The sequence below is a fragment of the Telmatherina bonti genome (assembly GCF_933228915.1).
Source record: "Telmatherina bonti genome assembly, chromosome: 21".
Lineage (NCBI taxonomy): Eukaryota > Metazoa > Chordata > Actinopteri > Atheriniformes > Telmatherinidae > Telmatherina > Telmatherina bonti.
Window position 1 is genome coordinate 8,596,780 of NC_136630.1, and position 27,886 is coordinate 8,624,665.

General features: G+C 39.4%; 1 protein-coding gene across 2 annotated transcripts in view; it reads left to right on the forward strand.

Moving 5' to 3' along the window:
- tanc2b (tetratricopeptide repeat, ankyrin repeat and coiled-coil containing 2b) overlaps positions 1-27,886 on the forward strand; it is a gene marked incomplete at its 5' end in the record, with an annotated part of 177,678 nt that overhangs the window by 81,755 nt on the left and 68,037 nt on the right. Inside the window, 2 exons of one of the 2 annotated variants that reach the window (XM_079261420.1) lie at positions 12,445-12,516; positions 16,491-16,670. In XM_079261420.1, coding sequence (XP_079117546.1) covers positions 12,445-12,516; positions 16,491-16,670 — 252 coding nt within the window. Of the gene's footprint in view, positions 1-12,203; positions 12,517-16,490; positions 16,671-27,886 lie in introns of those variants that run through there. The other variant, XM_079261419.1, reaches the window with a different exon arrangement.

Genomic DNA, 27,886 nt, shown 5'->3' on the forward strand with positions numbered 1-27,886 from the left:
GTATATGTATATATATGTATATATATGTATATGTATATATATGTATATGTATATATATGTATATATATATATATGTATATATATGTATATATATATATGTATATATATGTATATATGTATATATATACATATATATATGTATATATGTATATATATACATATATATACATATATATATATGTATATATGTATATATATATATGTATATATGTATATATATATATGTATATATGTATATATATATATGTATATATGTATATATATATATGTATATATGTATATATATACATATATATATATGTATATATGTATATATATATATGTATATATGTATATATATATATGTATATATATACATATATATATGTATATATATGTATATATGTGCGGGCCTGTGGATCAGCGGTATGTCTGGAGGAGGAGTTAAGCATATGCTGAAAAGAACACCTTGCCTACAGTGAAGCATGGTGATGGATCAGTGATGCTCTGGGCTGCTTTTCTTCCTCTGGAACTGGAAAACCACAGTTGTGGAGGGCAAGATGGATCGAATCAAGCATCAGGAAATCCCGAGAGAAAATCTGATGCTGTCTGTGAGGAAGCTGAAGCTTGGTCGTCTTTGGACCTTCCAACAGGACAATGATCCCAAACAGACCTCAAAGTCCTACGAAACTTGGTCTCAGTGGTACCTGAGAGAAATTCAAATGTGGCGAAATGTCTTCCAATTCAAATTGCAACAAGCTTGCAGAGCTCTATGGTTTCTGCTGACTGTCAATAAAATGTCATTTGAAAAAAGCTTTAGCTTATTATTTTTGTATTGAATATGTATGTCAGTCATCGAGATAACGCACAAGAAGCCACCAAAATCATGGCTGATTAGCATCAGCTGGTATTTTCTAAACTGAATGATTAAATATAAAACAAAGTGGTTCAATCTGCCAGTTTATGGCTGACTGATGGAGAGACCACAAAAAAGAAAATTAGAGTAATGATCCAGTTACAGTTTGTGACGCCTCTGCGTCTGATCAGAAATGAAACACTCATAGAAACTGGAGATTTGCTTGAAGACAGACTAGGTACGATAAATGTTTTTTATTTCTTTGCTTGCACTTCCTTCCTTGTGATTCTCAAAGCATCCAAAGCTGGATTCTTCTAACTTCCATTTGGCTATTTTTTGCTGCATGCTTTCCACTTCTCTGCTCTGTGATGTAACCCCAGTGGTGTGTCAGACTGAAGGTAGGAGATGCTTGATGTGCCCTCTCTCATTTTTTCCAGACTCTTATTCACTAGGTTTTATTTTTATGTCTTTTAAACGAAGCCCACCCACTCAGTACTGCGACATAGCTTTTTTCAGTATCTGATGGCAGTGTGGGAGTCGGGGCATATCGCTCTCTTTTTTTTTTTTGATTCACTCGCTTCATTACAAGCACAAACTCTTTTTCCTCCCGCTTCCTCCATCATAACACCTCCATCCATCCATCCAGGACACTGCTGAGTCGTGGTGCTGTCAGCCAGAGCCTGACGCACTCAGCCACTCACATATGCGTCACCTCTCTGGCCCAGCGCCACTACCGTGCTGTTTGCTGTCCTCCAGTTATACAGTACCTCCGTGGTCAGGGTCAGATGCTCTGGGCTTTTCTTTATGGTAGGAGGGAGAAATAGTATCCTGTCAAGCCAAGGGAATGTTTTTGGTTTTATGTTTTAGAGGATTACATGTTATGCTTTGAGCAAATACACCTCTGTACAGGTATTTGAAGGTGTAACCTGAAAAAACATGAAAATCCATCTTTTTTTTAAAAAAAAGCAAATCTTATTTATTCATTAAGACAGATCAAATATTGATGTATTTATAAACTGAACACAATTTCCTTTGATTTTTGCAAGACTTTGTAAAAAAAAAAAAAAAAAAAATCTTGACTAAATCTATTTTTGTCTTCACAATGAAATACTAAGTGTGTTTAGAACTTAGATTCTAAATTCTGCAAAAACAAATATTGCAATAAAAAATGCAAATTGAAATTACTACATTTCTTTAAAAAAAAAAAAAAGTCTCAAATATTGCTAAAAAGTTTTTTTGCTCTCATGAGGTGGTTTTTCAGACGTTTCTATACAGAAATTTATCACAAAAGTGTAATGGAAACACTTAAATTTATGTGTCCCAGGATGTGATGTAAGGGGTCGTGACCAGTTAATTTCAAGTAAAGATGACGCTGTGTGGAACAAATGGCAAATTTCAGAGTTTTAGAAAAGAAAATAAGGGAGACAAGCTTCAAAAAGCCCCAACAGAAAAACCCCAAAATAAGGCTATATGGCTACCTTGCTTAAGCCACAATTCCTGAGGCTTAAGGCAAAAGCACCAAACACTGCTCAGTTGAAACACTTGCAAATCACAATTGCTGTTTGCTGAAACATACAAATATCGCTTATATTTTGCGGAAAAATGCAAAGAAAACGTAGCTGCTGAAGATATTTGTCCTGTCGAAGCCAGAACATTTCCAACAAGTCTTATGAATAAAACTTATCTTGTCAATATAGTAACTGTCTTTGACTTTAGTGTATTGCGGACAGAGTTTAGAGGGGATCACATTTTTGCTAAATACTTCCTTAATAGCAGATCTGTCTCCTGTTGAAGACCCATCTTCTTTCTCCGTTTCTTTCTAGATCTCCTCTCTTTTCCCGTAAACCTGTCCAGTTTTAGACAAGCAAAATAAAAATGAACCAGGCAATAATGTCAGAAAGCAGAAGTAATGAAAGGACAGTCCTTATAATCCGCTATGCTCCAGCACGCAACTCGGCGAGATGCACCTTTTATTATCATGAAAGCATGTGAATGCCCACAAACCCAAATGTTAAAATGCTCAGCTTTGTAGCAGAAATAAACATGTTTACAATCCTTTTTTATGAAATCATTTCAGTGTCATGCTACCTTCTACCTTCATCATGCCAGCTGTGCGGAAGGGATGATCTTATATAACTTTTCACGGCATTATAAAGTAGCAGAGTAGAAGCTTTGCTGCCTTGTGCAACAGGCGGATGCTGTATCCTTGGGCGTGTTGTCAAATCCATCCCTTACACATCTGTGGAAGATTCTGAAGGCTAAATGACGAAATTGAAAGCAGCAGTTCACGAAACAAAGGCTGACATAGTGGCTGAGCAGATCTACGCAGTCTCTGATGTTCATTGTGAATCAGTGTCAACCAGCTGTTGTTATTAAGTCATTCAGAATTAAATAAGGCTCAGAATACCTTCATCTATGTTACTGTGAAATTTGACATTTCTCTTTCATTTAATTAGTTTTGCCAAACATGTTTGTATCTTTTGAATTAATTGTAATTGATCCTATATTAATATTCATTGTGAAAGATAAATAAATGTGACAGTGAAATCAATTAATCTTGAAAGATAAACTGGACCTGGACCTTTAGATTGTTTAATAATGACTTCAAGTTTCAGCTTGTTCAGATTTGACATCAAAACCAACCAACTTAAGCCAAGTATTGTATCTAGGAACAGGTAGTACATGGGATGCAGGTAATGCATGGTATGCTATAATACTGAGAATGCAATAATACGAGCTTTAAAAAAACAAAAAATCTGCATTAGAATTAGTTTTATTTGAGCCCCTGGGTAATCAGCATTTATGTACCGACAGGACAAACAAAGATAACCATGTTGTGCTTTGGGCATTACTGGAATATAAGGAAGTTTATTCTTTTATTGCATCTGCTTTTGCTTGGTAAATTGGAAGATGCTGCTGATTTACAGTTTGCTTTTGGCTGGTAAAACCATAAAGCAGAAACAACAAACGAGCCACAGAAACAATGACAAACAGATGTATCCATTATTTGCAAGGCTGTTATGTCAGAAGTTAGATTCTCTGTGTTAAAGCTTTGTCATTTTGAAGAGGCATTTTTCCTAAATTAGGGCAAAGACACAACCTTGGACTGATACTTAAGACGAATGAAATTCAGTCCCCTCAAATCCCATTTGTGTGTTCAGGATTTAGACTGTGTTTTTGGATTGGGACTGTAAGTTACCATCAGCAGGACGTGGGCATTTGAAGCATTCAAGTGTCTACTTCCCACGCAGCAGCTTCTTTGCTTGCTTCTATGCCGACTGCCTTGTTTTCTCGCTTGTATGACTACGATACACACATTAAATCAAAGCTGATATGGGCATTGTCCTAAAAACAGTTAACGGCTTATGAAACTATCAGCCCTCCCTCTCTACCTCCTTACTATTCTTCTCAGCCGCCCTGCATTACAGTGTCCACATAGACTCTCAACAACAATGGTCTATAACGCTGTATTTCCTCTCCTGGGAGTCTTCATAACTGCTTCAGTCTGTCCTCCTTCAATATCAAAGTGCTTAAGACTTGACAGGATTGTCTTTTAGTCTGTCACTGTGGATAATACAGGCAGTTCTTTACTTTCACCGTCAACCCTACTTTAGAAATGGTCCCATAGCAAATGTTCACTTTCAAATTTCTCGCAAATGTGCGTTGTTTTTTTTTTTAAATTCATTTTTGTTATACTGTAAACTACATTTAGTTTAATTTGCCCTTATTTATAAAGATTTTAGTTTTACATCTCTTGCAAAATTCATAGGATCACCACAGCTGAAAAGTGTTTTAGCTTTTAAAAACAAACAAACAAACAAAAAGATAACTCAAAACATATCAATAAAATTGTTGTGGAGGGAAAAAAAAGACCTGTAACTTGTGCAGGAGCACAAGTCTAAATATACGAATGAGTAGGCTTAAAGAGGTTACTTGCAGACCTCAAGCTGTAGTGTCTGAAAACAGCAATGCATAACTTCTATTATGTAATTAAACCTTGAATGCAACATGGTGGATGCACCCAGAAGTACTATTAACAAGTACAAACAAAATGGGACAATTTTAAAAAGGGAAACATACAGGTTGACTGAGGAAGATGTGAAAGTGTGAATATGGATAACTCAAAGCTTTGAAAACTTTCTATTAAAAAATTAGATTAAATGGATGTCAATACTTATGCAAAAACTGTAAGAAACCAACTGAAGAACGTTGGATTTTTCTAAAAAAAAAAAAAAACAAACAAAAAACTATCATGCTCTCATAACTATCATATTGGTCACAACCAAATCTGTCTTTCCTGTCTCAACCAGTCGAGGCAGATGGCTGCCCTCCCAGAGCCGGGTTCTGTCGGAGGTTTTATTCCTATTAAAGGGGACTTTTTTCCTTCCCACTGTCACCTCGTGCATGCTCAGGATGGGGGATTGGATCGAAGTCATGACTCGATGCAATCAGTTGGTTTCTATTTCAATTATAGGATATGAATGAATTGGCTTGAAATGATGTGTATGTTAATTTGTGTATGTAAAGTGCCCTGTGACAACATTGTTGTAAAGTGGCACTATACAAATAAAGATGAATTGAACCAACTGACACAACTATAAAACCATTAAAATTACTGTGTAATCAAGCAGTAAAAGTGTTGGATTAAAAAAAAAAAAAAAACAGTGTTGTACCATCGTTGTTATATCCTGGGAAAATATAAAATATCAAACTTTGATAGTTTAATTTTTCATTCTAATGCAAGGTCAGTCTTGAACAATTTGGTGCCATTTGTCCAACGTTGCTCTGAATGAACAAGCAGGACCACACTGTCCATAAGCCATAATGACTGCTGACTTCCCAGACATAACTCAACATTCGCGCAGACAGCCTTCTCATTTAAGGCCATCAAAGAATGGAACAAACTCCCACAGATCTGTAGGACTTCTTTCTGAATGCTAGAAAGGAGCTAATAGACAACTAACAGTGTCAGCACTAAGATTATATGACTGTGTGTGTATATACTATATGCGTATATGTATGTATGATGTAGAAGTATATATGTTTATGTTTTTTATGTTGAGCGTCTGGAGAAATGTAAATTGATAGTATGTAAGTGCAGCAGTTGTTGATTTTTAAATAGCTTTTAAATTGTATGACTTTGTCCGACCAGGGACTGCAGATGGAAACTAGCTAAGGCTAAATCTGGTGCAAGGCATCTTTTGATAACATTTTTACACATGGGGTCCCTGACAAATAAACTAATAAACAACAACAACAAAAAAAACAGCTAATAAACAATTTACATCTAAAAAAAAGAGAAAAGTATTTGTTGGGCTAAAGAGAAGCAGGTAGCATTATGCACATTTCTGGAGCTACATTGGATTGACTTTTACAAACTGGAGAGAGCTCAGAGGAGAGACAGGATGCCGGATTAGCCATTATTGGGGACGCATCAGTGGGAAAATTGGCCCAAATTCAGCAGTGAAACTTTTAAAAAAAATAACTTTCTGAAATAAACAAGCAAGTTTCTACAATTACTTATAATGTTGAGTTGTTGTCAAATAAAGGACCAACGCAGATGGCCGATTACATCTTCAGACATTTTGATTTATTCTATTTCCATCAGCCGAAAGTTGAATAGGTGATGCCGAGGTCATTTTGCAAGACGATAATGCATCTTGCCTTAAGGGAAATAGCATTCAAACTTTTCTTCAGTGGGAGAAAAAAAAATTTAATGGCAATGCTAGCAAATAGTCCAGTTCTCAATTTAATGGAAAATTTATGGTGGAAACTGGAGGAAAATGGTCAACAACAAGACTCCGACCTGCAAAGCCGACCAGCCAGTTGCTATGCAAGAAAGTTAGAATGTGATTAATAAATAATATTGGTTTTCATCATTGAAATTCATGCCACAAAGAATGTCAAAGGAGGTGATTTTAGAAATGTTTTTAGGTACATTTCAAAGAGCCGAAATGTTCAGCAGGATGTGTGATGGTTCCATAATTTCTCCAGTGGCTGCATGATGGAGAAAAGCAGCAAATCTCCACACACTGGTGCTGTGATGAGAAAGACACTGACATTTTCCCTTAATCAATTGCCTGCAAACAATTTAAATTACCTGCTGTCAAAATTGAGCTAATCAAACCTTTTTTTTTTCTTTTTAAATTCCTACATAAACACAAATTGTTGGCCATTACTAATTACATTTTTCTGTTGTGGAAGAGTTGCTGCTGTGTCTGGCTGCTGGTGTTTGATTTGTGTATTTTTGTCTCCATTGTTTAGACACTGCCAATCTGCTCTGTTTTGCTTATCATTTCTCTCTTTAATTTGTCGAAGCAATTTTCTGAATAGCTTATTCCAGACCAGAGGTGGGCTTTCATCGATGTTTATGTCAAACCCAAAAAGGATTTTATTTCACAGCAAAACTCTAATCTGACTTCTGCATAATTGTGTGTGGAATAGCTTCAGCAAAAGAAATGGGGGTGTTCTCAATTTACTACAGCTTTAAGAAAATGGAAATGAGAGTAAAAGTGAAAATCCTACAAAGACATTTTGTTTTATTCTTTTTTTTTTGTCTGTGAAATCTGTGTTTCTGCTGTGTTACAGCTGTGTGTGGATACATATACGGTATGTGTTGGCGTGTTTAGATCAAAATGTGTCCTAATCAGAACCCTTTCAGAACCATCCACTTCCTTCAGTAGTCCAGGTCTGGGTTAGTGCAGTGAAGTAGAGGAGGCCCTTGACAGGTTGTCTCATAGTGGATGTGTGTGCTTATCATTTGGAAACGATGCATGGGTTTATGTTAGCTTACACTGAAGCTGATGCGTATGAAGCCCGTGGTAAAGTCAAGACGGAGCAGATGTAATTGATGAAGATGCTTTACTTGTTGGACATCTGATTAAATACAGCCAAAATGGAAAATCTTTGATTTCTTTCAGAAATTGATTTCTAATTGACAGCAGGAACGGCATACTGTACTAGTGATGATGCTGTCCTTATTGATTGTCTGCCGAATCTTAAAGCATGCAGTATCCTCAGTGGATAACACTGAAGTAGTTTGTGCAGCTTTTCTGGTTGTAATCTCTGGATCAGAGTTGGCTCAACAGACATTTCACAGGTCACACACTTACTATAGAATCTGCTCAACCTTTGGCTATGGCCTTTTTTGTAAACAGAAATGAATTCAACTTTGTGTTTCCCTAAGATGCATTTCATTATTAAGGACTCTTGAGTCATTGCAAACTAGTGTCTTTTTGCTGACATGAATACTTGCAGTATGGATAGAAAGGTTGTTGCTCTTTACAGCACACAACAGTTCCCTGCGTGGTATTTACCTTTTTCTTATCAGAATTTCTCTGGAAATCGGCCTGTGGTACTTGTGCTTGCACAGGAAAACTAGCTTTGATGTGCGGTGTACACACTGCTTTCTATTTGAGTCTGGGCTACTGTGCATTAAAGAGGTCAAGATGTTCTATCATACTAGCTCACACATGATCCTTCTCTTTCTACATGAGATTTATGGGGATTTGAGTTGGCTTAACATTTAGCTCACATGAAAGGAGTGTCTAATAGGATTTTGGAACTCTAGTAAGGTTCATTTAATCAGAAAAATATAATGTCTGACATTAAACCTTTTCTTCATTTTCCTGAAAAGTAGATTTTGACCATCTCGTTGGAGACCTGTTGAATAATTGGTTTACCATCAGACCAATTTATAGGTTTTACGAAACATATTAAGAGAAAGAAAAGAAAAAATCCACCTGAAAATGCAAAACATTTCAAATGTTTCTCCTCAAATTTCTCTTTCTCTCCTCTCTCATAATATTTAAGGTGGTGTCTCAGTGGCACTCAGATAACATTTAGATATCAAATACTCTTCATGCAAATAAAAATCAGCAGACATTAACCAGATATAAACTCTTATGTGTCTCTCTGGTGTAGATAAATGTCAAACTTGATTGTTAATTGTTTGTCCAACATCCATGCACTCCTTTTTTCTGTTTTTCTGTAAGATCTTTATACATTTGACAACCATTTCTTCACTTTTGGCCACAATTAGAGATTTTATCCAGATTTTAATGTCATTTGCAAGCAATTTTTTGAAGCCTGTGTTCTTGAAAAACTTAAAGAAAAAGCTAATTATTTACCAGTTTTATCTTTTGACTTCAAATTGAACATACAATTGCTGCAGTTGTGTCTGACTGAAATTTACGGTTTCATAGTTTTTGCGTCATCAGGATCCATGTTGAATCTGTGTGCTGGTGACCATCCAGGGGCATCTAAGGGGTCAGTGCCCCTCTGGCCTCCCTCCTGGCTCTACCCATGCTGTATGCTCTGCATTTTCTGTTAGGGAGATAGTAATCCCTGATGGAAAAATTTAACTCTAATAGCAGTAAAAAGATAGGAAACATATTTATCTAGAAGTTAAGTGTGAAAAAAAAACAAAAAAACAACACAAAACACTCAATTTTAATCCACAATTTAATAGAGAAAAATGGTCTGATCACAGAACCTGAATTTAATTGATCTCCATCTTAATTTGTTGTCTTCCCATTCAGTTTAAATGAACAAAAATACCCAAGTTTTGAGGTCATTGCCTCCGCTTGTGACAATGTGTGTTGTAAACCACAAATCCCTGGTGGTGCAGTCACAATCTCAGTGATTTTTAAGTGCTTCTTGTAGTCGACAAATGCTGTCTGACACTCAACATTCGCCGCTTGTGAATCTACTGCTTGTTATTTTGATGAATGATGACAGTTGATTTAGAGAGGAGCTTCTGATTAGTTAATGCACTGCTTTCCTACCTGGTGGGAAACTTGGGATCAACAAACTGGGAACGGTAACGTTAGGGTCCCACAGAGACGATAAGCAAGCGTAAGAGGTGAGGCAGAAACTGAATCACCCAGCTGTCAGGGAGTGAAGTCGTTAAGCAGGAGGACGCAGTTTCTCTCGACTCCTAATGTCTGAAATGGATCTGAGGTCTGTGGTCTCTTTCCTGTCAGCTGTTGTTACGTTAGAGGACTTGTATTTTGCTGCTTGTCTACTGGTTCTATTTGTGTCTAAATTGACTGATCAGTCACAAAAAATGTCAAATCTATTTTCGGAATAGCTCTTGAGGGTTTGTTGAACCATACTTAGCTCTGTCTTTTGTTGCGCTTTCTTTTTTTGTGAAAGACAATCTCAAAGAACCATAAGTTTAGAGTTCCCATCAGTAAAAAAAAAAAACTCGTTTTCCAGCAGGGGGTCACATTGAACTGCGGACGCCGGCCGGTTCATCAAAGTCACCCTGTACGATGATGACTGTAGACTCTCTCGCCAAGCTGAGACTATGATCAGATGTCGCAGTGACTTTTCTCATGACGACTCTTTCTCTGGTTGCAAAATCGGCTTGTTCCGCTGACATCCTGACGCAGCACCGTAGCGGTACAGCTGTAAAAACTTCCCAATAAAGTGTGTTCCCTGTTATTTCTTCAGATGTGGAGGTGGTCTTTTACCTTCTACACACACACAGCAATGTGTTCCAACTTCAACAAACACCGAGATGCTCTTAGTTTCATTCTCAGGAGTGGTTGATGCATGCTGTGTAGGGAGTGGTGTCCAGTGCTTCTGTCTCTACAGCTGGAATAAAAACATTCCTCCAGCTTTTGTCAGCAACAGCCCCTCCCCTTTGATGGTCCCTGCTTAATAAGCCATTGATCTGTGTAGCAGGATGCTGTGCTGTGATCACTGGAGAGCAATCTGCAAAAATGATCTCCCCAAACCTCAGTAACAACTTAAAATGTGTGTTTAATATCTATTAGTCATTCTAAGGGTTGGAGATCCCCAAATTTGATTGATATTTGTATAATTTCCTGCAAAACCTGCAGTTTTTTCATGCAATATGCATAAAAATCCTGATTCCTCTTAGAAATTCCACTGTATGATCATTCGTGTAGGATAAGGGTTGTTATTCATTCATGTCTCGAAGATGAAAGTTTAAGCAGCTGAATGTGTCTCGAGTCGTCGCTGTAGGTGCTTATCAAATGCGCAGCAGGAACAAGCGTGCAGAGTCTATTGTGACTGAGCTTCCTGCTTACCATTTCACACATCTAAATGTGCAAGGAGGTGTACGTCTTCACACCTGACTGTGCATGTAAAGTTCATAGCTAACGCACGTCATCTTCAAGGCCGGTATTGATTTCCACTGCATTGATTTACTGGGCGATTCGACTCGTGAGGTGTACAAGGTGAGAAGCTATTTATAGTGGCTTCGTTGGTGGAGAACAGGAGTGACCAAGTCTGGTCCCCGAGATCTGCTATCCTGCTACTTTTGGATGCGTCCCTTCATCAAACAACCTGAATCAAGTGAATGGCTCATTAGCAGACGAATGGCAAGCCGATGAGGGATTCAGGTGCGTTGGAGAAGGGAAGCATGTAAAAGTTGAAGGATTCAGAGCAAGCAAAAAGAGAAGGACTTAGCAGCATCAGTGTATGTTTTTGTTTTGTTTTGTTTTTTCCTAAATATGCCAGATATTTGTTTTTATATACTGGTTAATGTGAGGAAGTTAAAGATGAAATATCCTGTGTGGAGAAATCCCATCATCAGTCAGTCTCAGGCAGGCCCAGTTTTCACACAGTTATGCCCCACAGCTTATTCTATCTGTCCATCGACAAGCTTGATCTTTCCACCAGCAAGCTAATCTAGCCTGCTGTGTGGGTACTGGCTCACAGTGTGTGAATGTGTGATGGGAGAGATAAAGCTTGAGTAGCTGTTGTGCTGATAGTGAGCTTTGTGATGGAAAGACAATGCGGGGATTGCTAAAATAAACAAATTTAAATGCTTTTGTGACAAAACCCCCCTTGCCTCTTTTTTTTTTTTTTAAACCTAATGCAACAATCTTTGATCAGTCTGCATAATCTATTATTTTTAGGCCAGTTTTTTTTTTTTTCCAGGTGCTGAGTTTTCATGTTAATAATAGCTGAAATAATTCTTCTGGGATCTGAGGAGGCATCACTCGCTCCACACCTCCTCTGCTAGCCTGTTGTGCTTTACAGTAAGATCCATCTGCACTTGAGCAGGCTTATGAAACAATCCCCTGGTGACACTCACTGTGGCGCCCATTGATGCCGGCCCCCACCTCTTTTTATTCTGTTCCATCCATTTTGGCTAACTCTGCCTGCCTACTCCCTTGGGCGTAATTGATCCACATATCATTAGCCTTATGTGAATTTATCCTGGGAAACGCCCTCAGTTTTGCAGCTAGTCACCACTGAGTGAACCGTAGAGCCCAGTTGGCTCTTCCACTGTGGCTCTACTGCAAGCAACGATGGCTGTAATGTCAACTATTTTATCTGCATAGGCAGACCCAGCCTACAGATAGAGGCTCGCTGACTGTTTAGTCTAAACATGGGGAGGAGAAAAAAGTGGAGCATGGCAACGCGGTTCCACTTCGCCACAATAAGGGGCCACATGGGCCCGAGGAGGAAGGGTGTTGAGGGTCTGTGTGTGAGTAGCCTGCTGGGTGTCCTCCGGTCCCACACCTGGCTGATAGGAGAGGAAGAGCTGGCCTTGCTCCTGGCTAACAACTCCTCGCCTCGCCACCCCCGATCTAACTCCCTGTCTTTCTCTTTCCACTCCTCGTCTGCAGATGGAGGGAGCGAGGATTTGGCAGACCCCCGCTCGCCCAGTCTAGACCCTCACCTGAGCCACTTTGGCCAAGGTAAGCAGCTACCAAATGAAGTTTTTTGCCTTGATATCTACTTGAAATAGAGCATAGTTTGTAGCCTTGCAGGCTAGCCTGTAAAAACAGTCGGAGCACCTCAGCTGTTGGGTTATTATGGGGTGTTATGAGTTTCTCAAGGTGTGAAAATGCATTATGCGCGTGAATGAGAAGTAGCTGAAAACAAGAATGTTGGGTTTTTTTTCCCCACCCTTACCTTCTCATTTCATGTAATATCTCTTTTTTTTTTTTTTTTTTTTTTTTTTTTTGGCTCTTTCCAGACTCAATTTCTTCTTCCTTAATGTTTTCACTGAAGGAGCCCACGGAGGCCTTGTTTGGTGGGCTGTATTTTATTATTTTTTCGACTTTATAGCAGAAGAGTTTATGACTACTGGAAATGAAGTTATACTTACAGGGACAGAACTGCATGAATTTTTATATTCTTGTAATTTTGTCTGTAAATCAGAACTACCTCTTGGGGGAAATACGCAATATGCAACTAGAGGGTAATGTCTGTACTTTGCAGGAACTTTTTGAGCGATTATATTCTCATTATAATCGCGATTATAATCTTTTTTTTTTTCTCCTCCTCGTTCATGCTTTGGGCTGAGCACCTTGATGAGTAGGTGTTTGTGCTTATTTCCAGGCATGTAGTGGCACTTCTACACGTCTCATCGCAGTCTAAAATAAAACACTATAATTTCCCCTTAAGCGCTTTTGTTCTATGCATTTTACTGCTGAAGTGTGGCTGGTGTTCCCTCTCCACCCTTTTAATCTTTGCTCTGAATCAGACCTCCTTTGCCAGTTTATATTTCAACATGGCTTACTGACTGCATGTCTCTAACCAGAAATAAACTTGATGAGATTCTATAAGGTCTTTTTATTTTTATATATATATATATATATATATATATATATATATATATATATATATATATATATATATATATATATATATATATAAGAGTCCGCTTACATGTGGACAGTTTCCATGCTGGGGGATATAACTACCACTCTGGTTGTTGCTTTTGCTTCTGCAGTGACATTCCCCAGTGAATGGATGGACCAGCTCCAGTACTACTGCAACCGCACAGAGATGTTTGTGCTTGATATCCATTCCAAGTATTTCTATAGTGGTATATTTACATTACTGCTGCTTGTTTTTTCCCCACACCCCCTCACCCTCTACCTAACCCTCATCCAGACTTCCTCTGGGACTTGTCTGATAATGACTTCTTGTCTCACTGCTGTGGCTGCTATCTGATGCGAAGCCGTAGTTTGACCAGTTGGTTTTGCAGCTGTGTCTGCAGGGAACCGGAGTGGTGGGGCTAGGACTGATTCACAAGATGAATGTTTTGTTTGCAGACAGCAGCCTGTGTTTTTTTTTTGTTTTTTTTTCGCTCATGCTCTGATGGTGTGTGAGAATCCCCAAAAATTCCTAAGCTGTCATAATTTGAGGGAAAAACAGGGCAGATGAAAGATGGAGAGTGATTGTTTATGCTTTGTAATTACGGCTTATTGTGTGTGTTCTAAATACACTCATATGGTCATGACAGCAGTCTTTTTCTGTATCTATATAAACACATTTCAGGTGGTTAGAAAGTTCTTTTTTATTATGTAGTAATTGTGGGGGATTGTTTGATTGTGAGGCAGGAGCTCACCCAGCTGTAGTTTATAACAGTGAATGTAAAAGGCACGTGTTGCCTGCAGGGCTGTTCTCACTTTTAGGTCATGTCAGTCTTTACACTCAATACTGATGTTGTACTGATATCAGGACCCAAGGACGAGCCTGTGGTACTCCAGCCAATGTGAATGTCATGCATTTTCTGCAGCGTGTGAACTACTAGAAAAGCAACACAATACATCAAATTGAAAGCAACACATTAGCTGCCAGCCAAACACAGAAATTTGTTTTTTTAAAAATACTTTTTCATGTCATTGCAGATGATAAACAACATCTTTTTCTGTTATCACACTGACTGAATAATCATTAAAAGTAGTTGGTTGCGGCCCAACTTTGTAAATCATTATGTATTAAAACTAAGGATGCACCGATACCGATACCAGTATCGGTATCAGGTCAATGCCAAGCATGTGTATGTACTTAGTATTAATAAAAGTGTACCGATACCACACTAGTCAAACTAGCGCAGATGTGTTTGATGACATGCTTCGGACATGTTTTAAAAGAAATAAATGCCTTGAATGTTAAAATGCGACATTTTTTGTTACACTAAACCGTGATCCTCACTGTTAATTCAACAAGAGCTGCACTCAATATACTAAGACAAGAGGAGAGCTGCCACCCCCCAAAAAAAGTGTTCCCACCATAGACCGTATATGAAACTGGCAGTTAAAAGTGAAGCCTATGCGGAAGTGCATAAAACTGCAGTTCTCCCTTCATCCACTAGGGGCTGCAAAACAGAGCAAATACCCATAAACTCCCATGTTAAAAAAGCCAACTTCACAGCAGAAATAAACATGTTTACAGCCTGGTTCAAAAATCCATTTTAGCTTTAATAGGTCAGGTTTACCTTCATGACAACTGTGGGGGGAGTAATTTAATCTCGAAGTTCGGCATATTTAGGGGTGTGTCCTTTTGATTGACAGGTACCTGGCCTCAGGCTTCAAGTCAGAAGAACGTAGAACAACCGCGATTTTTAGCCGGTTAACAACGTGACTTTGCTTTAGCCCACTTATCTCCGTTAGCTGGGTAGCTCCCGTTATCTCCGGGTTAGCTCGGTTAGCTCTTAGCTACAGGCAGCTCGGAGTTCGCTTGATGTCAATCATCCACCATGACGCTCACAGCCCCCCTCTCAGCTCCACCTCTTTGCCCATATTTGTATTTTCCAGGCATATTTGTATGCCCCTGCCAAGATGGCGATGGTAGGAACTGCCCAACGAGCTTCAATTCAGCTCTTTAGAAACTTACGGGTGACGTCACGGAGGCTCCATCCATCTTTTTATATACAGTCTATGGTTCCCACGCTATGTAACTCGCTACGTTGGAAATCATTAACATTCAGCTTTTTAGCAAGGAATGGTTATCCTAAATATTGCACGGAGTAATGCCGTTCTTCTGCAACAGTATATGGTGAAAATACAATAATGCCTCCAGAATGCAGGTGTTTCTTTTTCAATATATATACGGAGCTACCGACGGAGCAGCTCTTTGGTGGAGTTCGGTGCAGAAATCAGCCAAAACTGGCAACTCTGACAGGGTCAGTTAGGGCCGTTAGGACAGAAAAGTTTTTCAAGCAGCCTGCAGCTCTTGTTTGTGGAGAGAACTGCACCGTTGAGGATCATTATGACATGTTTAGATAGCATTTTCAGAAAGCCAGTGGCTGCTTCACGAGCCGCAAGTCAAGAGTCAGTGAGCCGCATGCGATGAGGAACACTGTGCTAAAAGCAAGATCTTTGTTCCAAAACCACACATTTATAGTTGTATTTAGGTCAAATGTACTGAATCAAAATAAAACTTGTTGAAATTGTTAGAGCTGTAATGCTATTATATTTGTCTTGGTGAGGTAAGTTCAGAAAGGATGGGTCATTTATTACAACCTAATGAAATCGTACACAGTTTAACAGCAATCAGTCACATTGATGTTCACATAAACAGATCTGGTATCGGCAAATATCGGTATTGGTATCGTATTCAAATTTCAGACATCTGTATTGGAACGGAACTCCGAAAAAGTGGATCGGTGCATCCATAATTAAAATTGTGCTAAATGTGTGTCTGTAAGCATCTGCAAGTGATGCAGCTGAAAAATACCCATTGATCAAATTGATTACAGGCTCAAATGTTACATCTGTCAGTTAAATGCCATCTCATATAGATTCATTCATGCCATAGCTTTGCTTTTATAGCTCTAACTGGTTTTCTCTTTTTCTTTTCTCCCCACAGCATTTTAATGCTCCTTTCAATACAGAGACAAACATCTCACAACACACTGTTCCCTCCCATCCTGCAGGTGGCAGCATAGACAGCGACTGTGCCTTTGAAGCAGACTACGCCGTGCCCCCGCTGTCCATGACTGAGGGTATGCAGCACATTCGCATAATGGAGGGCGTGTCCCGCTCTCTGCCCTCCTCCCCGCTGCTCGCCCACCAGAACATCGGTGTCAGGCTGCAGCCAGTGAAGAAACTTACAGGTAAAGTCGCTGCAGTGGGTGCAAAGAGTGAAAGTTTTAGACACTTTTATTTATTTATTTATTTATTTATTCATTTATTTATTGACATACTTTTAAAGGCCAGAAGTTGGGAGGAAAATCACAGCCAGCATACATGTGGGTTAAATCTGGTTCAACTTTGTATTAAATGCTTTTCCTGTGGCTGTCCTCCCCCATAGATTTGTTGCACTAATACATCCTCCTTTAATGCTTCACTTTACCACTGTGGGCACAGTGCCTAATCACAGAAGCCTGAAAACTGATCTGAGGCAGATTTTGAGTTTTTAAATGGTAAGGAGCGGCATCCTGATGTTTGCTGGGAACACACGTCATTTACTGCATCACTTTCCCAGCAAGCCGGAGCTGGAACAATAAAGCAGAACTTTAATGTCCAATTCTTGTAATCATCAAAGTCTTTTCTAATTGACAGTGTCAAGAACAGCTGATGGGCTGTGAGATGCGGTTAGCTGCCCTTCTTCATTGCTTTTTATCTCCCATTGCTAATCGTTTCCTTCCACACTCATCTCTGACATTCAGAGAATGTGGAAAATTGCCCTCCTTCTGTCGAGCCATTAAGTGGAAATATGACATTGTGTCATGTTCCTTTTTCTGCTCTAACATTGAAGCTGTTAGTTTTGTGCATGAAGCACTGTGGATGTGGAAAAATGAAATATTGGCATTCGCGCCTCAGTATCAGGGCATGGATTACACATGTATGGAGTGGGTGTGAAGAAGCTTCAACCAGCAGTCACCACTAGGGCGCACCAGCCTCTCAGCAACATCAGATCATTAATTATTTCTAATATGCCAGGGGGACTGTGATTTTTACATCATACAGAATAATTTATGGTCTTGCCTGGTCATCCAAACTGGATTTTAAAGTGAAAACGCAGCATCATTTTCCCTCATGTTAACTGGGAGTGCCGGGCTGCTGCAGTGGGATTCAGCTCAGGCTGCTTTTTGAAGGGGAGGGGGGGGGGGATCATGAGGCTCAAGAATTAGATTGCAGAACAAGCCAGTCTTATCAGGTTAAATCACCATTTTTACTCTGAGGAGCTTTTTTTTTTTTTTTTTTTTTTGCTTGTCCCACTTCAATTTTTCTTTTATGTGATGTTCTGTGGCAGATTCAGCTCCACTTTCATCTATGTGAATCAAAGTGAATTTTTTAAAAGCCTCAGTCTGTACAAGAATGTGTATCCACCTGTGTGTGTTTGACAGCTAAGAATAGCTTGATTAATGATGTACAGTCCCGTCTCATTTGTTCTATTCTTATTCCATGGCTGACACAGGGAAAGGTCTCTTTGTAGTATTGTTGCACATGTCATTATTTGCCTTGATATATTATACCCAGGAGATGCTTCTCGTTGTGAAGGCTGCTTTTTGTTTCTAGATTTTATAATTAGGACAGCCTTTTTTCTAAAATAGATTCTCCCCTTTTAATGATTGCACAACTCTTTAACAGGTCAAGTACACCTTTGTATTTGTGTGTTTGTTTTATACGTATGCACAGTTGCTCCATTTAAATATTGTTATTTAAGAGGCAACACACGTTTTGTGTTTCTTCTTTTACTAGATGACTTCACAGTGTAACATATTAGCATAATCTGCAGCTAATAACTTGTTTGGATTGCTCCAAACAAATTGAAGTGACCAGTGGTGTTGTGCTCTCACATTTTAAATCAAATAAACAATCAATGGACGCAGCCTGGGCATTTCAGGAGGATCTTAAAGTGACAGGAGCTAAAATAAATAGTTTTTTAGATGGAGGTGAGCAGCAGCAACGTGGGAAAAAGGTGGGTTGTTTTCCTGAAGGTTGAAGCAGTTTAACTTGTTCTGGTAGACCTCCTGAATTACTTTATAACCCTGTAAATAAGCATTAAATGTGCTCTTTAAATGTCATTCCAATGACTTCATTTTGAGTCATTTTGGGAATGATGATTACTGGCTGGATGTGCCCTCGCATGTTGTGAGAATCCTTCATGTCAATGTGACTTTACAGTAGTTATAGGTGCAAATCTGCTCTTGCTTCACTTCATCTGACAAATGACAACATATGCAAGTGCCCCGAGGTGCCCACTGTCCTTCAAGTCCTCAAAGGCCTTCGTCTGCTCTCTAGTGGCATCGAGCACCAGATTGCGCTCAGGCTCAACTACCCCGGCTTTCTCACCCTTTAATTAATTCAACTCAGCACCTCATCCGGCACAGCTTGACAGAATCAGCTTGAGTGAGGTGTTGGCGTCACTAGCCAGGACCTCCTCCCATGTTGGATATGGCAGAGGTGTGGGGAGGAGTGATGGCAGAGGAATGCACCAGAGAGCGAAGAGCAGCAGGTCTGAGGGCTGCAGCTCTTTGATCCCCCTTGGTGGCCTCCATCAACGGTGACCACTCTGTGGCCTCCTGCGTGGCTCCTGATTGGCCTTTAAGAGGCAGAGCAGTGATGTTGGTGAGTTATTCAACCTCAAGGCTCTGATTGAATGAAAATGCAATGAAAGCAATAACCTTTTTAGAGAATCATAGAGTTTCTGATTTAATCCCCTCCACTTGCGTGAAGACTCTCAAGGGAGGCGCTGAATGCTCGAAGGGTCGATTTATGAACCAGATTCGTAAAGCAGAAATGAAAAGTATTGGACACTCAGAGAATATTTATTTATGTTTAATCTGTTGTCATTCCTGGTTTTCTGAAAGTATGGAGATCATTTGAAACAAGTTTTAAATCCAAAATATTTGGAAAAAAACCTAAATATATATTTTGAAGAGCACTATAGATATTGTCTTATAACTATTAATATTAGCTCATTTGACAATTTTAGAAATCTTTTGTTTATTTGTTGCTAGAAGACTTTACAACAATAGCATAAAATATGAATACATATAAAAAGGTTTACAGTTGATCAAAGCTTGCAGGTAGTCTCATTCATTTTGAAATAATTATTACAATGTTAGCTATTATATATACATACACAGTATTTACTGTTTTCCTTCTGATGCCTCCTAAATTAGGAATTACATTAAATTGATCATGAAATTAAAAATATTTGTTTTAATTTTAGGAAGAAATGTAAAAATAACGAAATAAATTTTCTAAATTTGTTGACTTTTTTAATATTCAAATATTAGTAAATTGATGGTTAAGCAACATCTTTTAACATAGTCCCATCCAGCATCAGAATGATGGTCTGGTTACTGCGTTGTGCCAAACTAACTTTTGCCAAAGGAAAGGTTTATGGATCCAAAAAAAAAAGAAACTTTTTTGGGAGTATAAGGCTCATTCTTAAAGTTAAGTTTTGTTCTTAATTTTCTATTTAATTTTTGCTGAATTACATATTAATGCCGAACTTGACATTGGGAACAGAAAAAGGAGAGGGTGAACAGAAAAAGAAAAGGAAAAAGCAGCTGATTTTTACTTATCTCTCCATATCACACTCTAGCAAACAAATATCAACGCCCCAATTTGAACGCGTACCGTTGCTGATTTAGCAAAGAAACATAAGAAGAATTTATTGGAAAAGAAAGAGAGAAAAGGACAAGGGATCAGACAGGAGTCATGATATGACATCTTTCTGGCTGGAGAGAGCTCACAGCACAGGTAAAATACGAGATAAGCTGTCGATAGAGGGCGTAGGTAATCTTACTCAGAGACATTTTTTTTTTACTCTGGGTGAAGTGGTTTCTTGTCCTGATAGTCATCTGTACATTTTTAAATCATGAACAATAAGGAATATAGTTAGACCCCTCAGTTTACTGTAAATCTGTAAAAACTCTGACCAATCAAAACGGTCGGGCCGAATTGAAGTTGTTCATTTCTTATATTTCATAAGCTTCTTCATGGCTGAGAAAATGCAGGAAGGATTCCCCGACCCGGCTCGGTTTATTTGCCTCCTCCCGCAAAACAGCCGAGAAAGAGAAAATCGTTGGTGGAAAAAGCTGCGAACTAGAAAAACACTCAGAGAGCACAAACCTCCACCACGACCTTTACAAAGTTTCTGGATCCAAACGGTGATCCGGATCACTGCCAAAATTAAATCGATTCTTACTTTTCACATTTCCAACAACTTGCAAAAATGTAATTAAAATCCGGCAATAACTTTTTGAGTTATCTTGAGCATAAACAGATAAGCGTTGGTAAAAACATAACCTCCTTGGCGAGGTAAGAAAAAAGCCTTGGATCACTCAAGGAGAAAAACCAGAGGGGGAGGAGCCAAGACATGGTGCCACTTTTAGATCTTGTTAGCTCCCCAACATTACCTACCTCAGCTTTAATGCAAAAATTTACAAAAATTCTGTTGTGGTGTTTACGACTTATTTTTTAGAAACAAAATTAGCTTTAAAATGTTTGTCAGGTACTATTTCCAAAAAAATGCATTTAGCTGCACTTATACTGGGTTAGTTTGAAACATGCATTTACTCATTTTAATGCATCTTATAGATTTCCAAACCACTTTGTGTTTTCTATCTTTATTCCTCTGTTGTTTGAGAAAATGAGTGATTAATTCTCATAAATATATCTGGGTAGCTGTGATGAGCTGTAATCACTGATTACTTATTTGTTCTCACTGGAGTGTCGGGCTCACCCAAGATGACGCCCCAGTTGATTGATTGGCCCCCGCTCCACTCAGAATCATTTAAAGGGAATTATTTCAACATCTTTTTACAGATTACACTGCTTCTTCTTAATTAATGGCTGCAATCAATACATGAAATTGCTCCCTCCCCATGGATTTCTTCATAAAGGTAGAAAATTGCGTTTTGCCTTAAAGACAATTGCTTTGATTCAATTACATCACTTATTTTTATCCCACTCCTGCTGCAATCATGCCAGTAACATGAATAAATCTAAAACCTATTGCCTCTCTGGTGCCTGTAGTCATAAGATTTGAAGTGAATAAGTGGAAATTTACTAAGCTAAGTTAATGGTAAAGGGTCACTAATGCTTAGCGGTGGTGTTGGGATTAGCAGAGCACATATGCAGAACCGCTTAGTCAGGTTTTATAGCTCACTGTGCGGGTGGTCCTAAGGATCCATATGAAAACAGTTGAGCTGTTTAAATGAGCTACTTCTGGTGAATTCTGCGGGACTGAATGCTTTGTTTGAGGCTATTTTGGTTTTTCCAGAGGGAGATGATAGAGATCATTTGTTGGTAGATTTTGGTGAAGAAGCAACAGACTCATTTTTACTGCTTTAATTGTATGTGAACAAGACTAAGCATGCATGTGCGTTTGTTTTTTGTTATTGTTGTGTATTTCTTTTGTTGTGTAAGACTTTCTTGTATCTGCGTAGTTGTTGCACCACCCTCAGTAATCAGATGATTCCATTCTCTGTTTTTGCCACTCGGTTTTCCCAACATCTTACACACTGGACCTTTTTAATATTTGCTTTCAAAAATCACCAAGACTTTAGGACTTAACTTTGGATGATAGATAAATGGACTTTGATCAGACAGAGATGAGTTTTTCCTCATCAAACCTTCCAATGAACCTTTATGCAGACCCAGAATGAGAAGAGTGTCATCGGCATAGAAATGTATCAACAGCAGTCACTGTGAAGTATTTTGCCAGGCTTGGGCTCAGGTTTGTCTCGCTGACTCACCTTATGTCTCACGCTGTCATTGGCTGTGGCTCTTTACTGACACCTCACTTCACAGCTCTTTCCTTTTACCTCTTTAAATACCTGTATGCCAGATACTGTATTCAGACTTGAGTCCCTGTCTCTGGGTAAACCCACACATTTTTCATATGGAGAATCTTATGTGATTCTTGCTTCACAATAACCAGGCATGATTCTGGATTAATCCTCTCCATTTGAGCAAATGATGTGAAACTATGCCAGAGAAATACAACCCAAAGCATAACAAATCTAGTAGATCCTTTCATTGTAGCGTCACAGGTTTAGGTTGTTGTATAGCACTTGTTTGCTATTTTTCTCTTTATAACCTTTGCTTTAATATCAATGTATTTTCCTGTTTTTTGTTGTTTTTGGTTTTTTTTGTGTTTTTTTTTAATATCATGGATAAGCTTTTCATTTAAGTCATGATGTCATAACATGCAAACCTGCATTACACCGTGCCTTGAGCATTTTTCTAACAAATCCTGACATCTGGGACATCTCAGCCCTTCACTCTCTCTTTGGATCCTCAGCCAGACTCATGTTTTATGAGGCATCTGGTATCCTCTGCAAGATTTTGAAATGCACACTGACATTTGGGACATCTGAATCTCTACGCCTCCTTAGCCATCATTGCACCTTGAGTAAATTGTTCGTCAATTATTGTCATTATTTCTTCCTTCAGCCATCCCTGTCACAGCAGACCCAGCAGATCATTTATTTAGCTGAAAGGAAATGTGACATTTTCAGCTCCATTGTCACGGGTGAAAAATAAGAAGTGAAGGTTAAGAGCAAAGAGGAGTAATTTAAATGGAAGTATGATGCCCTCAGGAAGAGCGTTAAAGAACCGTCTAGGATTAGGTGCTGTGACAGAAAAGCTTATAATATCGCAGATGCTAGACAGTCTGAGTATTCGAGGGACTTATTGTCAGATGCAAGCACTGGTTCATCCACATTGTCTTGCAGCATCATATACAGACTGTTGTGAGACTGAAGGAATTTTTCTTTTATTTGAAATTCACTTCAGAAAGAAAATGCTGTTTTTAAATATGTGATTTCTTATACAAGTGATATGAATAACAATTCCAAAAGATAGCAACTGTGAAATGTATAAAGTGACATAAAAGGAAAGAAAACAGAAACTTTGAGACGAAACTTTAATCTGTGATGTTTCATAAAAGACTAACAAATGTCTTTCACAAAAAGGAGGCGGGAACTCAGATCTTACATGTATAGTATGAAGGTAAATGCAGAACGAAGACACCTGAAGGAAGGAAAAATACATAATATAGCAGGAGCTGCGTAGCTTTCTTAAAGCTGCTAGTGATATCTTGAAGATATTTGTATGATTATGTGAAAACTAAATTCATTTTACACAATTTTTATTTTGGATTAAAGCAAACCACAACCAAACCTTGGTAGAAATTTGCATTATGGCAACCCTTAACAAAGATTTAAGCACATCTGTCTTGCATCTTGTCTCTTCTCTTACATCTCTCTTTGCACTAAAAGTCAGTCCAGTGTTGACTGTTGTCTTTCCTCTAGCCAGACCACTTTCTTTTAATAGTGTCTTTGTTGAATCTGAAACAATGGACGTCCAAAAGAGTCAGTGTAATGTCGAGTTGCTGGTGTGTGACACTGTGCCATAAAACATTATCCAGCTGTCACATGATGCTCCAGGCTGGAAACACAAAGTTTTTCAGCCTCTGGATGCTGCAGAGCAATGGCATCTCCAAGTTTGTACATCGTCAATGTGCCATCAAAACAGGTCAGAAGCCCAAGGTCTCATGGTTGGAAACTTATGTTTGTTGTTTTATGATCACTGGGATCCAAATTGGAATCAGGACTTGGAATTGAGATCCCATCTCGAATACTTTGCCACATCTTTGTGCAAATGTAGCTGTTTTCTTTTAAACATTGTAGTGAAAGATGCAGGCAAATCAGATAATTTTGCACATTACTGATCATGCACAGATGACCTACAGAACAGCCAAACAGAGGTATAGACAGTTTTTTATTTAAGTGGGTGACGGTGCATGAAGCATGTTGTTGTAAAAGTTTGTAGCTGTAGCACATCCTTTCAGCTTGTAGGGATATAAAGATGTCAACCTGCTAAACGAGTGCAAATGAAGGACATCAATAAAAACACACATGAAGGCTTCCAACCAAATGGATGTGGACCCTGCAAAGCAGAGGTGGTGCACAATAAATGAGGTCCCTTGTAGGTTTAAACCTCCAAATAGCCATAAAACATGGCTGCAGCGATCCAAATAGAGTTTCAAGGGTAAAACAAGGACAGGCAAGGGATGCCTGAACCCAAGGAGGACAATGGAGTTGGTTTTAACTGAAACCCGTGTTTCTATTAAATAATAACTAGTTCTCTTGTATTTTCTGCTCTTGATCTAAAGTGTCCCCAAAGCTTCAAACACAAACAGCAAAACTGTGTCCCTTTAATAACACCCTCCCTTTTTTTTTTTTATGCTATTTTCTTTCCTGCCTCAATACCCACCCTTCTCCTCCCCCTCCTTTTGCTCTGCCGTTGCTATGACAACAGCAGCACTGCACCATTCATCTGCTGGAGACCTGGGCTCCTGTTCCTGTAGAGAGAGTGCGGCTCTCACATCTATACATAACACACTAAGCGCTAATGCAGTAACAGAGGCGAATGAAGAGCTCACCTCTCCGCTTACACACTGGGACAACTTCCTCCGTTCGACTCTTTCTTTTTTCTTTTTTTCTTTTTTTTAGTAGAGCTGTAGGGTTTTTAGTTACCTGTCAGCTCTCGGAACGTGCTGCCATCACAGAGTAGTCTCCTCTGTGTCCCTCTTTCCCCAGTGACACAGTGACTACTGCATTCTTCCTTCCTCCTTATCCCTCTCTTTCCTTCTCCTCCTCCTCCTCTTCTCGCTCTTCCCGTCACTACCATATCAGCCCGAGTCCGTATCATTTGCTGCGTCTGAGCTGAGCGAGCAGCATCACCGCTGAAACCTGTGGAGATTTCTTCCGTGAGGAAACGACAGAAGAGTTCCCTCTGCACTTACCCGCGCCTGCCTCACTGCAGGTGTTTTTTCTTTTCTTTCCTTTCCTTTCCTCCTTTTTTCCCTTCTTTTCTGTCTCCTTGTTTTTGATGAACTGGTCATCGCTCAGGGAGGAAGGACTGCTTGTGTCGCTGGAAGGGGAAGGAGGGGAGCTGGTGCCGTACTCCAGCCTTCAGGAATGCGAGATCTGGTTTGAGAATGGTGAGCTCTGCCACACCCTCCTCTGCTCGTTTCTTTCCTCCGTCTGTTTCCTGCAAACTGTTGTAACCCCCCCCTTCCTCCCAAACTCCTATCACCTGCTGCTTCACCTTTACTCAGCCAGAGTCTGTCTGCTCTTACGGCACAGCTGGAGCATCTGTCTTGACCAGTGGTTGGAGTGATGTTTGGAAAGGCGTGGGGCTAATGGGAGGAGAGTAAAGAAAGTCATTTCTATCCATGAATTGATGCATTTGTCAAAAGGCTGAACTCTAATCACAGTGTGGGCTTGAGGGCCTGTGAATCAACCAGTGTGATAATGTAAGTGTTTTTTGGGTTTTTTTTTTATTTCGTGGCGAGCTGGTCTGTTTCATGCGTCAGCGTGGGTGAGCATTCAATTGTCTTTGAGTGCGAGTGTATGTATATGTCTGTTGGAGTGTGTGTGTCTAAGCACAAGCTGTGGGCGGCTAATGGTGCTTGCTTTTGCTGATGTGTGTCTCACTTTTCCTTCCAGAGCACTGCATTGTATGGAGCATATGGTTGCATAAATGGGTTAAAGTTGGGTGGGAATTGTTTTCCTCTTCACTGTGCAGTGAGCAGCAGCCTGTTATTGTGTACCTGAATCACCCCGTCATATGTTGGGACATGGTTCCACCTTCTAAATTCCAGGCTTCCTGCGTCCCTGCCTCGTCCCAGGGGACTACTAGCTTGGTGTGTGAACAGAACAGAATGTCTCAATAACGCTGTCTGCCAGCAAAACACAAGCACCTCATCAGCAGCTGCTGCTTCTGGTCTCAGGTGAATGCTGTTTGATGAGGTGCCTGCAGCCACTTTTCACACCACTTAGTATCACCACGCGGAGACAGCTTTGATCAACTTACCTTGTCAGCTGCCATTCAACTTGCATCTGGCAATGACACTTAGGAATCTCAGTTTCAGGGTTATTACCTCCATGATCCATGTTCCCTAGTCTGAGCTCTTCTCGCGGTCTTTCTCATGAACACAATGAAGAGTTTTCTTAGAGTAGACGTTTATACGCTGTCAAGAAAAGAGATCTGTTGAAAAGGATAGATGCAATTGTGAAGCTTTAATATAACCACAGTAATAGAAAGTACTCAAAGAATTTTTTTTTCCAATACATTATAGCCTTTGATTTCATGCAGCTTGTTTTCCAAGGCCTTTCCTCTCATCACTTCACTTGTGTTTTTCAATTTTCTCCTAGTCTGGGTTGATGCCCCTAAAGCTATGTATATATATATATATATATATATATATATTCACAAGACAATTCAGTCAGTTGTGGCTTTGAGTTGTGGTTTTCTCAATTTATATGTTCCATTTATTTGTGCATAAAAGCCAAACACCCCTTTCAGTGGCTCAGAGTGGTATTGATTTATATAATTGCTCGATGTCCCTCCTGTGCCATCTTTTGAGCGGGTGTCAAACAAATGCCTTGTAAGCTTGAGATGATTTATGAGAGAAAACTGACAGACCGTCTGAAAGCCAGCCTCCTTGGATCGTACCTAAACCTGTCACAGTGCATATGAAATGTAGCCCGATTGGAATAATATTCACTGCCTCTGACGACCATTGTGATGTTTGATTTTTAGTTCTGTGCTGTGTTAGTGTCAGGACGCCCTTTGCATTTCCGATGCCGCCTCTTTTAACAGTCAGACTTGATTACAAAAGCAGGCTGCTGAGTGACTCTTCAGACAGGTTGGCACAGTATGTGCTGTGCATGACACTCTGGTCATAAATCAAACGCTGACGACACCACTGGCCTTTAAAATCCTTCGCTTTGTTTCTCACTCTCCAAGTTTAGAGGAGGAATTTAATTAAGCTGCATTCCAGACTCGCATGCTGTTGTGATCCTCCACTGACTTTTGCCCTGAGATTATTAACAGGAATCAAAGTCCTCTGAGTCTTTAAGGAGACAAGAAGCATCTCTTAAATGTAGAGAATCCAAGTTTGTCATCAAGTCTTGCTCCTGCTGTAAAAACGTCCTCGTATCTTTTAATTACATTCTTCATTTAGAGAGAATGCCATCAGCATCCTGAGCAACATAAAGTCTCAGGCACTGTTAAAGAGGGAAGGCGGACATGAGGAACAATGCACGTCTTCACCCAGGAACCAACCACATATTGGTTAGTTACTGGCACAATGAGGCTAGCAATGCACTGGATGGGACTTACAGCTGGGTTAGGTACAATTACAGAGTTACCAAAAAAGCTTAACAACACAAAACCCTCAGAGCAGACCAGCTCTGCTATGTCTTGGTGAAATTCTGATTGGCTGGACGTTAACTCAAGCTGGGGGATGCCAACTGCAGAGCTACTCAGAGTACCAAAAATGATATAGAACAAA